This window comes from Tasmannia lanceolata, unplaced genomic scaffold (genome assembly GCF_043159265.1).
Source record: "Tasmannia lanceolata isolate RefF3 unplaced genomic scaffold, GAP_Taslan_0.1 ptg000007l, whole genome shotgun sequence".
Taxonomy (NCBI): domain Eukaryota; kingdom Viridiplantae; phylum Streptophyta; class Magnoliopsida; order Canellales; family Winteraceae; genus Tasmannia; species Tasmannia lanceolata.
The window spans coordinates 14,035,701-14,050,290 of NW_027518684.1; the positions used below are offsets into that span (position 1 = coordinate 14,035,701).

Below are 14,590 nucleotides of genomic sequence, written 5' to 3' on the forward strand. Positions count from 1 at the left end.
GAGCTGATTTTTGGTACACACCTTATCTATGATAGGGCCTTGCAAATGAATGGTTTGGATCACCACAGAAAATGTGGGACCCATGTGATTGGGGCGCTTAAGCTCACCAACACTTTATTCTATATATATATATATGAGAAAACGGTTCCTACACATATGTGTAGATAAGTTATCTACACACTAGCTTAAAATACAGTGGGGGGGCCACATTATTTGGGTGATCCAAACCATTCATTTTTAAGGCCCTCACATAGATAGGGTGTCCACAAAAAATCAGATCCATAGGATCATCCTAACCATTCGAACTGTGGAGGCAAAAAATGGACTAATTTGTGAAGGTTTAAAGACATCCATTTTACCTCCACAAATCGTAGGGTTGGGATGATCCTATGGATCTGATTTTTTGTAGACACCCTATCTATGTGAGGGCCTTTAAAATGGATGGCTTGGATCACCCAAACAATGTGGGCCCCCACTGTATTTTAAGCTCGTGTGTAGAGAACTCTCTACACATATGTGTAGGAACCGTTTTCTCATATATATATAAAAGCTTAAAAACTCGGGGTCGGGTTGGAAAAAAGGGTTCCTCTGGTCGGGTTTGCGGGTCAAACCCGACGACCCAACCTGACCCGACCCGTCAGCACTATGCCACTATACCATGTTTTAGTAACTGCACCAATTCATCTTGTCTTCTTGTATTTAAATACCTGTCCAAGTTATTACCGTTCCCAAAAAGCTGTCAGAAGCCAAATTAAAAAAGAAGACAAGCTGAGTTCGTGCAATTATAAAGACATGGTATTGCCAATATTGGTAGCCCAAAAATATAACTTGAAATTTGAGAGGTCAATTGAAAAGATCTGGTAAAAAACATCGAATATCAACAGTTGATAATCTCATTTGATTGGTGAGATCTTTAGATGCTGAGCCATCTGTGATGGGACCCATCTATTGTGTGGGTCCCACATGCCCAAACAGGACCCAGCACGAATCCCAAACATCCACTACCTCGCTCTCTAACCTACGATTTGAGGTGATTTGGGGCAATGAAGCTACTGAAAGTAACTGCATACAGATATTTAACTCACCTTAACCACAATTTCTCTCTACAATCTCATACAGAAAGCATCAGCTAGATGACGGATTTAACTCACATTGAACACAATTTCTCTGTACAATTTGATAACAAAAAAGCATCAGCTAAAAGACACTGCCGACTTACAGTTAGTTCCTTGTTTTTCTCCTCTGAATCCTCCACCTAGTATGAACAATCTTTGAATTACATGCAAGATTTGTCACGGGTTCACAGACTCACAGTTAATTGCGTGTTTTTCTCTTTGGATTCTTCGACCTAGTAGGAACATTCTTTGAAGTACCGGCAAGATTCTTTATGGGTTCTTCCTTGCTTTCCTCATCATTGCTTTCTTCATCATAGATCTCAGTTCTATCAGTGGACTCACCCTCTTGTGGTGATTTCTTGTTTACTTCAAGTTTTGCTAGTTGATCTCTAAGTTCTCTCAGTTTTGCTTTCTTGGAATTCAAGACCCCAACAAACTAAGGAAAATATATTGGAATGGTTAGCTACTGCTATACTTTTGAGCAAAAGCCGACAAAACATGATCATATAACAGCATGCCTGGTAAAGAACAAGGGAATGAAAGTACAACCAGGAAATAAGGGGGAAAAAAATGTCAGAAGGGTTATCCATCTGATCCTTTAAGAATTTAGTCTTAGAACAAAAGCAGCAGGATAGAAATTCTAGAGTAAAAATTCATATTCTCATCGGGTCTATACTTGGGCAGTTGGGCTTTCAAAACTACAGATAGGAGGATATTATCCGTCATTAATCAATGCCATAAATGGGGATGCAAATGTCCATGAAAATAGGAACCAGCATCATTGATACCAACCAGTATTTGTTGGCGCCACCAGGCAAATCAGGACCATATATTGGTAAGTAAGTCTAAAGAAAAAATTGTAATGGAAATCAAGAAGCAATTCCTTGTCATTAAAACATAAATGCATGGATTGTGCGAGAAATTCTTTCAGTTAAAATGCTGTGAAAAATCAAGAGAGTTTATATCCTTTTGGAGCTTCCTAATAAGGAGTTATGAGAGATGCCAACATGGCCGCAGTTTGCAACTGAGGAAAAGGGTTCCCACCACTCTATGCTAAGGAGAGATCCAACCATTGGGAAAGAATGGCCAGATTTGTTGGGAGCCTTGGAATCCAATCCAAAAAGATGAAGATCTGCACCTTGCTAGGAACCAGGCACATAAAGTGTAGCAGATTGCTGCAAGTAAACTACTAGGAATCCATCAAAAGTAGAATACTTACTAGAGAATTAAACAATCTCACAAACAATCAATAGATCATTACAAACTAACAAGAGGCATAAACTCAAACAAGAGACATAAAATGACAATAGACTGATCAAAACAAGGTCTAAGTAGGGTAAAACCCAAACCCCAATTGAGAAAACTCATAATAATTCATTAACCTCTATCAAAACTTCACATATGTAGAGAAATATTATTTCTACCACCATTTCCAACCATTCCATCCCTTTTTGTCCTTTTTTCTATTATAAGTTTTTCCTAAATGACAAAATTGCCCTTGTTGGGTTTGTTTGCAAGAGAGAGCGAGAGAGAGAGAGAGAGAGAGAGAGAGAGAGAGAGAGAGAGAGAGAGAGGCCTGCAAAATCAGGACCCCTCTCCTTTCTATCAACCTCTACTTCAAGGGAGCTGGAAGGAATGGTGGAGATTGTGGAACCTGTGAGCTCATCTAAGATTGCATCACCTGCCCAAAGGCTGGTAGTCAATGCAAATCTAAAATCTGAGTAGCATCCATTGAATGCTACTGCCCTTGGGGACCAAGTCAGAGTAAAGGGAGGGAATTGTAACTAGAATGTGGGGTGTGGGATGATAATTTAAGAACAAAGGATCTGAACCCAACAACCCCACCCTCCCTCCCCCCCCGCCACCACACGAGCGCGCACCCCCACCCACCCACACACAGAAAAACCAACTTTGGTGTTATCAATTAAATAAATGCGCAATACAATGAAACTATAGCATAATGATACAACTTAGAAGTTAGAAAATTTCAGGGTTCGTAAAATACCTTTGCATAGACAATAGATTCGAATTCTGTCTTCTCATTCTCGAACTTCTCACTTTGCGCCAAGCATTTTTCAGCTTCCACTTTCAATCTCTCAAATGATTGGGTCTTTCTAACAACCTCTTCCTAAATAATAGTTATAAAGTAAACATGTGTTAACTTCATCCAACAAAACATAAAACAGTTAAAAATATAAAATGGTAGGCTAAGGTACATATTTACAGAGTATGTTTCCAAGCAGACTACTTTTCAATTTAACCATTTCAAATAGGTGTAAGTTCACAAAGTTCTCACTACGATAGCCTATCCATAAACACCTCTCTTAGCAAAGAAATGTCAAAGAAGAAGCTGAAAACCCCAACTACTCCCGTGGCAGTCAACTGGTACATGCCTAAAATTTCTATGAGAACAAAATGTACAAGGCACAGGAATGACCTTTTTAAATTTTCCCAATCAAAATATTAAATGCCATAGCATAGACCAGCAAATTAAAACCTGACTCGCCAAACATTCACCAAGAACAGATATCTCTTCGTCGGGATTCACACCACATTGATCGGCCTAAACCACAACACCAAAAGATGTAAACTCGATCCAATTCATGAATATAGAATCAGCTAAGAACTTCACAAACTTGTCAAGAACTAGCCCAAAGGGTTGGGGTCAAACTATGAATCCGTCTATTAAAACTAAAAAAAAGGGCGGCCCAGTGCACGAGGCTCCCGCCATTGCGGGGTCTGGGGAGGGCTAGATGTACGCAGCCTTACCCCTGTTTTTCAGAGAGGCTGTTTCCGTGACTCGAACCTGCGACCACTAGTTCACAATGGAGCAACCATACCATTGCGCCGAGGCTCGCCCTCTGACAATGCATTCATTGTCATGTCAGATTGTATATCTTTATCATATTGTGTGACCGTCAGAAACTTGCTAAGAATTAGCCCAAAGGGGTCAAGCTCATACTATGAAACTATCTATTGACCCTAAATAAAAAGAGAACAAAAACATAAATAAGAATATACCTAATGAATATATTAACCTACTTCATTAGAACTAATTTCAGCTAAATAGAATATATCTAATGAATATCTTAAGCCATTTCATTTGATCTAATTTCAGGCTTGAGCAGGTATAAGTGCTAGAAAAACTTGACAAATTGGTTTTTTCTTTCCTTTTTCTTTTGGTTTGAAAAATACAATTATTTTATTACATAGGAAAAATAAAGATTACAACTGGAGCAGAGATTGCCCTCTACCAACACATCTCCACTCACACTGAACTTAGCCACTGTATCAGCTAAAAACATGATAAGAAGAAACATCCTTCCCAACATATATCTACTCACACGGAACTTAGCCAATGAATCAGCTAAGTCGTCAGCTTCCCTAAATATATGATAAGAAGAAACACAATTGCCTCTACATATATCCTTTATCTCATTCAAAATGTTCCCAAACCTCCATGAGGACCATGACCTCTTGCTAAGAGAACCCCAATTAATCGCATTTTTTGAGTTCCCATCAACAATGCTTTCTCTCAAACCTACTATTTAGAATCCATTGACCAGTAAGTAATGCACTTGCCTCTGCTAGGAATCATTTATGCCAATACGGGTAAAAACAGACCATGAGATATCTGTATGACAGTCCCAAAATATTCCACCCACTCCTTCCAGCACCTGATTCCCTAACGAAGAACCATCAAAGTTAAATTTGATGGTGTTTTCCGTGAAGACCATCTCACACTCCAACGTTGCTTTGTCAATTTCCCTTCCGATATTTCCTTCCATTTCCTTAAATAATCCTGCAGAATGACACCTCAAAGCTCATCCAGCAATATAGCCCATCTCACCAACATGTATTTTATTTCCCAAAGAATTATGCCAAAAGAAGTGTCATGATCTTTGAATACTTAACAATTCTGCTCCTTTCACAATATCCAATCCTGCAAAAGGAGAAGATGACCAAAGAAAACTCCCTCTCACATCAAGGTGTCTACAAAACCACCCTTGAAAAGATCTTTCAAGGATACCAAAAAACTAGCTCATACCAAACTATTGATCATCACCCTCCCTACCTTAGTATCATAGGGAATATGGATGAAAATATGTTTGGTCGTATCCTCTTCACAATTGAAAAGGATGCAATTGTTCGCGAAGTGGAAATTCTTCTTCAAAACATCATATCTTGGGAGGTACGTGCAAGTGTTTACGTTTTGGTTTCTGTATGCATTTCGGTTGTGACTAAAATGGAAACATGTTGGATTCAGAACAAAATTTCAGTGGAAAGCATGTAAATCACAGAAATATATGGAAATATATGCAAATGATGGGCATCAAAGACGAAACTTCAGAATATGCTAAAATAAGCACAAATACACACTTAAAAACCATCACATAAGCAAGAAAATGACCCATAATGGTTTAACAGCATTTAACGACTAGTGAAATGCACTGTTGTTACGCATCTTTAATAATTTAGTACAAGCCATATTTGATATTTCACATGAATTCAGATAAAAAAATCTACATAATACATACACCATATTTCATATGCAATCCATATAAATACAATTATGTAATACATATTGGTAAAGTATAGCACTAATATATTAAATGGTAAAAAAAAAATATTTACAATAATTTTTTAACATTTTTTTTTTTTAATGGCTAAGATATTTCATTAAAGGAGAACAGAGACCGAGAAGGTCCCTGACACATATCTAGGCATAGAAAGGAAACATGATAAAATAAAAAATACATCAATCAAATGGCTGTGCGTGTGGGGGGTGGGTAATCGAAGAGCTCGACACTCTCTTTCGAAACCCCCTCTCTAGCTAACACGTTCGTCTCACCATTTGTTGATCGCCTAACATGGCAAAAAGATATGGATGCCACACCAATTCTATCCCGAATTTCATCAAATAAGGAGGCAAATCTCCAAGGTACTGCTTTTGAGCCTCTCAGTCATCTAATGATATTAAGAGAATCCCCTTCCACTATCACTTATTGAGGTCCACATTCTGAAGAAGCTTTATTCCATAGTACACAGCTCTTACTGGGAAAAATATTAGACATACACATGGTTGTGGGGTGAGGTGAAGGAAAGGTTGTGGGGTGAGGATATGGAAATCACACATACCTATGGTTTTAATTTTCTGCCGATGTTGGCAAGAAACAACCGAAATGTTTCCGTATCCATCCCCACTGAAATGCATACCGAAATCAAAATCGTAAGTATATTATGTGTATATATTACATTATTTTGGTCAAAACATGGAAACATGTCAGGTTTAGGTGGAAATTTCACTGGAAATTATATACTTAAGATTTTGATTTAAGACCATCAGTATCACATCAGAGACCATAATGAAATTGTAATTGAAAAATATTTGCATTAACAAATTAAAATCCATGGAGTTCATTCTGCTAAAACAGCTCATCAAGTAAAATAAATCCATTCCGCTAGTTATTTAAGATTTTAAAAAATGGAAAAAATAAACAGATTCATGACATATAGTTGGTACCTTACTGCATGGAATAAGCTTGCATTAATGGCTATAATCAGCACATAATATATAAACAAAAATTCCAAAGTTAAAAAGAAAAAGGAATGCACATTAAGTCTGAAAGGATCACAAAAAATACAAACTAATAGAAGGCACTCAAATACAAGAGGTCTTACACTGAGTCTTATATTAGCGTCCATAAGGAAGTCAAGGATTCCAGAAGTGGTCTGCTTATTATTAGTTGATGGTTGACATTTCCATCGCCATTCTAGCTTAGTTCCTTGCTTCTTGAATGTCCATGACAACTGCAAATATTAAGCCATCAGGCAAATATTTTTTACATTAGCCCTCTTCAACAAATAACAAAGGCATCATGCAGCTATTTCATGTTGATCGATGTTCACACACCAGCCAAGAATCAAACCAAAATTTTGACTATTAGCTAGATTCCAGAAAATCGTCAGATTAGATCTAACATTTATTTTGTATAAGAATCAGTTCAAACACTGATATGGGCAACTCATTGGATTTTCCATTTCGTGACCAAAATTAATTATCTTTTTAAATTAGCAATGACTTACAAAAGTGGAATTTTACCTATTTTTTCCTTTTCCAGAAGTACCCGCATTTAAAATAATTGGGGGTAGTCGCTCACAAAGGCTGGAATTAAAATAAAGAGTTGCAATTTAGAGAAGTATACAAACCTTTTAGCATGTTATAGGAATGTGAACTGGGAGGAATTGCATGTAAATTTTGAAAAGCTCTGAATTTGATAGCTATGATGAATGTTTGTTATCATCCTTGTATGTCTTAGTACATAATTTATTTGCAGTTAGTTTAACTTAATTTTTCAAATTTGCTTAGCTGATGTGTCATTAAATTTTAAAAATGGACAAGCAAGGTTTACTATGCATTTTTGCGACCGTCTTATCTCCCAATATTTTTACCATTCATTACAATATTCCTACTTCAACTTTTTTTTGTGTACTTCATATTTTTGCAATCCTATACGACTGCAAAAGTTGATCACACCCTTCCATTAGTGATTTCCACAACCTCTAGAAAAATAAATATAGGTCATGTAAAACATAGGTCTCATCAATCACTGAGACCCATGAGCAGAAACAACCTTTGAAGAAATCTTATTGTGAAGAGTGATTACTCTAATTACTCAGAGACCTTTGACCATGTTGTAATCAGGGGCGATGCCACATGAGAGGAAAGGGGGACAATTGCCCCCCTTAATTTTTTGGAAAAAAAAATTATACCTTTATTTTTTAATATTTTTTTATACTTACCCCCTTTTTTAAAAAATATGCCCCCCTTTCCAATCATCCCTAAGATAGAAAATAAGTTTAAAATTTTAATTTTACCATTTTATCTCCCTTTTTTGTGCAAAATTTACTATAATTTTTGCCCCCTTGTGCAAAATTTCAGATAGAAATTTTTTCTATCTTAATTTTAAGATAGATAAAAAATTACTATAATTTTTGCCCCCCTTGTGCAAAATTTCTGGCATCGCCCCTGGTTGCAATGCCCAATTAAGTCAGACTGATTATATCTATCACAGCTAATAAAGATTGGCCATTGTGGCCACTGGATGTCGAGAATGTCTTGCTTCGTGATAACTTACAAGAAGTTTATATGTAGCAATCTCCGAGGTATGTTGCTGCTCAGATGAAGTCAAGAAAGGTTTATAAGTTGAGAAAGGCTATTTATGATTTGAAATATTCTGTGCACGCTTGGCTTGATAAGTTTACTTTAATTCTTACGAAGTATGGTTCTTGTCGTAGCCATTTTGGCCACTCAATATTTGCATGCGACTAACATTGTGATTCTAGTTGTCTATATAGACGACATTGTTGTTATAGGGAATGATCAAACCAAGAATTAATGCAGTGAAGTTTGGTATCAGTATATTGCATAGGAAGTATGTTAATGATGTTTTGTCTGAGATAAGTATGTTAGGGGGCAAACTTACTGATACTCTTATGGATCCTATCATAAAATTATTTTTTATAAGGGGCATTTTAAGGACCCTAGTTCATATCGTCTCCTTGTTGTAAGGCTAATTTACTTACATGCCATTATATTGTTTTTCCCAAGGTTGCCAGAGCGGGAATCGAAGGCTCCCAGGGAAGAATCTTGCTTCCTTGGTTTTTCCTGAGAGTGCAATAAGTTAGTTTATACATCCTATTGTTGATCATTATAATAACGTTCGACGTATTCTGAGATAGTTAAGGTGCACCAAGTAGAGGAATTATTATCAAGAAAATTACCACTTAAGAGTGAAAAGCTTTTCAAATGAAAGTAACTGACGAGCAAACAAAACATATGGAAGTGAAATCAATCACCGGGAGGAACACGAACGAATGTAGATCCATCTCAATATGCTTGTCCTCTCATGAAAAATCGGATTGGTGGCAACATGATGACCCTTCTATGTCTCCGTAATGTGTTGTGGACGAAGGAAGAGAGATATCAAACTTAGAGAGAAGCAAGTGTGGCCACACAATCTCACTAGATATTGTAGACACTTTGATTCTTTGATTTCGCTAGAGACTTAGAGGTGACATCTGATTTCTTGCACTTCCATGATTATCAAAGCATCTACTAGATTGTCGTATAGTAGAGCAATGAGTATGTAGACACCCTTCCTACCTAGCAGAAAAGATTTCAAAATCATCACAAACCTCCCTTTTTTCTTTTCTTCTTTTACAAAGCACGAAGACAAGATTTACCTAGAAAACATGTTTGAGTGAAGGTCGGCATAGAGTGGGCCATTGAGGACAACAGATGTGTAAGCACGGTGGAATGTTGTAATCTTAAGTGGGAGCAAGCCTATGTATGAGATTAGATGGGACCAAGCAGACAAGTTTAAAGGACCTAGACTAATGAAATCCCATCAGCTCTGGGGCTTTTGGCATATTAGTTAGGTATCTTACATTAATAATGTTACAGTCCTAAGTGGGGGCATGCCTAGGTATAGGACTAGATGGGACGCAGCCTGGAAATGATTAAGAAATAAAGTTTAAGGACTGACCCTTTGATGGCCATCTCCAGCATCGACAAAACGGTATACGGAGCCAGGCTGTTGAAACCCTAGATAGCTTTCGGCCGTTTCGATGTACTCCGAAACCGGTTGATCCCATTGCCCTGCTCTCTCCGAAACCTCTGCTTCCGACGCTAGAAAGGACAAAACAAATAACTAGATTTTCAACAAAAAAGTCACAAATCAGAACAGAGAGAGAGAGAGAGAGAGAGAGAGAGAGAGAGAGAGAGAACGAGAGCAGGGATTTTTTGTGTATTTACCATTGCAGGTCCAAGCATTGAGGCCATCTGTAATTGAAAGGTTAAAGCGGGAATCGAACCAGGTGCCTTTGATGAAAATCACTTCTCTGTCCTCATCTTCTTCTCCAATTTCCACTCTCAAACAAGTGTGTCTCACACCCTCCATGGCCGCTTGCGGAGAGGAAAAAGCTCACGGAGAGTCCTGGAAAACGAAATAAGGGGTCGGGGGTATTTTGGGCATAATAAAAATGAGGTCTTTCAGGCCAATTTATTTTTATTTTTTTAATGGGCTTGTAAGCGGGATCGAACCTAAGACAGACCGAATGTCATTTTATAAGGTGTGCGTCCGCTAATTTTCAAGAAGTAGAGTAGGGCCCACTTAATAAGATGATCCAAACCACTCATTTGTTGGGCCGCAACCTAAATAGGTGTACCCCGAAAATCATCTCCATAGGATGATGTTAACCCTCCATTTTTTAAGAAGTTTCCATAATTTACAATCCCTGTACACATTGGAGGGCTATGTTCATCCTATGCAAATGATTTTGGGGTACACCTTTGATGGTGCTGAAATCCGTCAATATGATCGATCTCTGCCGTGTATGGACCTACGCTGACAGAGAAAGCGTTAGGGGTCCCGGAGTTTTGGCTCCGGAAAGCCACTCAGACGCTCGAGTCAAAATACTCGCACCACAAGATAAATTTAGGTTTGCCTTTGACATACTGCCTCGACAGGCTCGACGGACGGGGTGGGAAAGGAAGCTGGATTGGGACATTTTTGGATCTAGGACATCCCTTGAAGCTTTGCAATGAGTCTATATCTTGCCATCTGGTTTGTAATCTCGGGTTCACGCTCGCGTTACCTACCTGGCGCATAGCAGCCCACCCTCACCGGCGACTTTAGGTTTCATTTCTCTGTCCAATGGGAGGGACTCCTACTAGCCAGTCCTAGACTCTCCTCACTAGATGCGGGGAATGGAACTCAACCTGCCTCCAACCGAGGGATAACTTTTCGAGTTGGACAGGACACATCTCAGTTTATCCTTGAAATCTAAGAAATAATAGTTGAACTGGGCCCGATAGTTGACTCAAGAAGTTACCGAGCAAGCTTCAATTTCAAATCTGTCTTTCCGCTAGAAAGCTCACTACACGCTAGGTCACTTTTTGACTTAGCAAAGAAGGACATGCTATGAACTACTAAAACTAGGTGGTGGCATATAGTCAAGATATATGCCCTCGTACACTGGTCCTAAGTAAAGAGAGGAGGAAGGGTTGTTCACATTTCATTTGATAGTCAGAGGCGAATTAAAAGCTAAGCAGGGGTAAGACTTTAAATAAACCACGCGGAGAGGGCGTGGTTTGTAATTCATTGCCACTGCCACCAAGGATTAGGATTCAATCGAGTTACCATGGTTGATAATTCACGAGTCATTCAATTCATGGGTTTCGAACTTATTTCAATGTTCTATATTAAGACCCTCCAAGCCAACTTTACGAATTTCAGCTCAAATAACATCACTTGGCATCGGTTCATGGCATTTTTAAATCTAGTAGTGTATTGATCAGTCGTTTCATCCATTTGCTAAAGTAGGCAAAAAAGGTTGGCCATATGTACTTTGGGTTGCTCTCTGTGGTATTGGGAATGAAATTTCTCTTCCATTGCGGCCCAACTATGGACCGAGTTTGGTGGCAAGCTTATATACCTGGTAAAAGCCGTACCAGTTACGGAGTTTCCAAACAACCTTAAGTCCTTAACTTTAGGTTGTCATTGGGCGACACCTCACCAGACTCGATAGTAAAGCAGCCAATATGCTATTTTGTGAATTGTAATCATTCCCATGAAAAAGGGTAAAATTTCAAGATTTTATCTCTCGGGAAACTCGCAGTCAAGATCAAGACGGTTAATGTATTGTTTCCTATAAGTCGATATGGCTATCCTACGAGGGTAAGTATTCCCAATCACTTCCTGAATAAGGTTCAATGCATTTTTATTCTTTTTCATAACAGGGGCAGGTCAGACCATTTGTTTCTGAGTCTCTCTTGGCGCAAAAATCGTCAGTTGAACCATCGTGGTCTCAACAAGTCATTCTGAAATAATCAAACTTGGATCGATGCCGTTATGTTGGGATGGAAGATCCCTCCTTGGGACCGATCTGGCTGGGCTAGCCCCATTAGTGGGTCTTCTAGCATCCACGATGGTTTTCTCAAGACACGACGATGGCAATCGATGATTTGTTAGTTCTTCATCTGGAGGAGGATGACCAAACTTTATATGCTCCCACATGAGGACAATTAGTTGGCATAGGTTTTCATTGATTTTAACAATTTGTTGTTCCTACCTTATCGAGGCGTGCTCTTGACGAACAACGTCCTATATCAATTGTTTGCTACTGATTACCGTGTTGTGGAATCTGATGCGAAATAGATTCTCTTAGTTGCTCCAAACCTTCGTTGAGGCAGTTTGGGCGTCATTGGTAGTGCACAGTGCACGTCACAGTTTAACAGCTTCTCATGAAGTTCAATTTCTTCGCCCCCACGACATCCAGGCAGTTGCCTGGTCACCGAGACCTTTCTTCTTAGGTATACTTCTAAAGTTTACACAAGAATAGTGTCCCACTGGCCGTGCCACAAAAAGGTGTTGGTGGTGAACACTGAACAGGCACCTTCCTTAATTGACAGTGTGTGTGCACGGCGTGCTACAGCTAGTTGCGGTTCAGTGTGTTTGACCAATTTTGACCCCAAGCACCAATCTGATCGTGCAATTGCTTGAAACAGAGGTTCGTCAGTTGCTGGCTTGGTCACTTGTACAATATCAGGTGATTATGGAGGTTTGACTTTCCCTCCCCCATTATGGAGTATGATTGCGGGATAATTGTTTTAAAAAAGGGAGGTTATAGCCATGGTTTTAAATTTCGACCGAAATCCGAAATTTCAGTGGAGACCGACACCGAAACCACACAAAACCGAAATTTCGGAATTTCCGAAATTTGACACAAAAAATCTGTTTTTTTTTAAATATTAATTTAATATTTCACCGAAATTTAATAATGATTAAAATATTGTTTTTTGTAGTACCAGATTTCGACTGAAATTTTGAAATTTCAAGGTCCGAAACCAAAATTTTAAACCTTGGTTATAGCTTGGGTGTCTGGGACTGGGATAAGGGACCATAGTTAATAAATGTATTAGAGGATCGCCAGATAAAAGTATGAAGTGTTGGAAACGTAAAGGAAAAGTAGACGGTGCAGGAAAATGTAAATGAGGGAAATGTAAATTGCATTAGACATATAATTGCAAAAACCGGACAACATACTTGGGGTACTTAACCACTACTTAGCAACAAAAGTAAATAAACTGGTGCAAGGAAATGTAAATGACAACTCAATCATCGGGGTTGCCGAGAGTGTAAGAAATGGTAAAGGGATAAAACAAAGTGATTGTTAGATCAAGAGTTGATCGAAGGATCCAGAGCTTGTTGATTGAGTGCCCTGATATTTATAGAGTTTCTTGGAGGAACACACCATACCCCATAACCATACCTTTCGTATTCCGTGGGGCTGTTTCCCAATAGCGACATCATACATCGTTCCACATTGAGTGCTCAACCATTGCCTGCACTATCGAATTATGTGGCAGCACTTCACTTCTACGTCTCTGTTTAAGTGTTAAACTACACCAAGGGTGCACTCGGGTCGATTTTTTGCGAATTCGGGTTGAGCTTTTACCTTAAAATCAGGTCGGGTTCTGATTGATTCCGATTCATTTTTTAGCAAAAGCTCAACGCGACCCGACCCAAGTTGCACCCTCCTCTATGCGTACTTTTCTTGATCGTCTAATTGTCTAAATCTATCAGTCTACCTATCTATAATATATACCAAATATGTTTCTTTCCCTTTGTCATTCACCTTTTTCAAGAAAAAAAAATTCGGGAAAAACTTTTCCCTTGTACCTCATGTTTTGTTTTTATAGGGTGGGGACGAAACATTTTATAACCATGCCTTAGCATGGGTTGTGGCCACCATTTTTACACCCATCTTTATGTGGTAGGACAACCTTCTCCACCCAAACCCATCCATAGGGTGGGGCCCAACGTTTCACACCTCATGTTTTTTATGGGATGGGGCCTATAATTTTATACCAGATTTTGATGGGCGGGGCCCACCAACTGTACCCAAACACATGCATAGGACGGGGTCCACCATTTTGACCCTAATGTTATTGATGAGGTAGGGTCCACAATCTTAAACCTCATGTTTGGATGGTGTGGGCCAATCATTTCACACCTATAAATCGCATGGGCCTAGAATACTAGTACATCTATACATGGCTCAGCCTCAACCTTCAAATCGTCCCAAAATTTTCCGACATGAGAAGGAAGGAAGAGTGGAGAGGAGAGTGACCAAACGAGAGAGAAAGAGAGAGACACATTGGAGATCCAAAGCAAGGCGCCATGGCCTATTAACTTGACGGTTAAGATCAATCCATGATGGGACCCACCCTAAAGAGGTACCCTCTTGTATTCATTCGCCCATCTAGGTTATCTACTCCTTTCATCTCCCCAAAATATTTTCACCGACCCCGTAGTATACATTCGCCCCCCTTAAAACGTGAACAGTGGGCAACTTTAACGCTTTTTAAGGTCAAATCACCTTACAGAGGGGCGAATGCATACTACAGG

The 14,590-nt window shown here is 39.0% G+C and overlaps 1 protein-coding gene across 3 annotated transcripts; it reads right to left on the reverse strand.

Annotated features, from left to right (window-relative positions):
* Nucleotides 1–1,114: 1,114 nt before the first annotated feature.
* On the reverse strand, nucleotides 1,115–10,200 carry XRCC4 (DNA ligase IV-binding protein). 3 transcript variants are annotated; one of them, XM_077384013.1, is made up of 5 exons: nucleotides 9,934–10,199; nucleotides 9,665–9,807; nucleotides 6,798–6,926; nucleotides 3,121–3,243; nucleotides 1,115–1,551 (listed from the first exon to the last, which is right to left on the reverse strand). In XM_077384013.1, the coding sequence occupies exons 1-5, from the start codon at nucleotides 10,076–10,078 to the stop codon at nucleotides 1,315–1,317; spliced, it is 777 nt and encodes a 258-aa protein (XP_077240128.1). In that variant the 5' UTR covers nucleotides 10,079–10,199; the 3' UTR covers nucleotides 1,115–1,314. The 3 variants fall into 3 exon arrangements, with proteins under 3 accessions (XP_077240128.1, XP_077240130.1, XP_077240129.1); XM_077384014.1 differs by lacking the exon at nucleotides 1,115–1,551 and adding an exon at nucleotides 1,589–2,301 and having other exon boundaries at nucleotides 9,934–10,200; XM_077384015.1 differs by lacking the exons at nucleotides 9,665–9,807; nucleotides 9,934–10,199 and adding an exon at nucleotides 8,976–9,269.
* Between the last annotated feature and the right edge of the window lie 4,390 nt (nucleotides 10,201–14,590).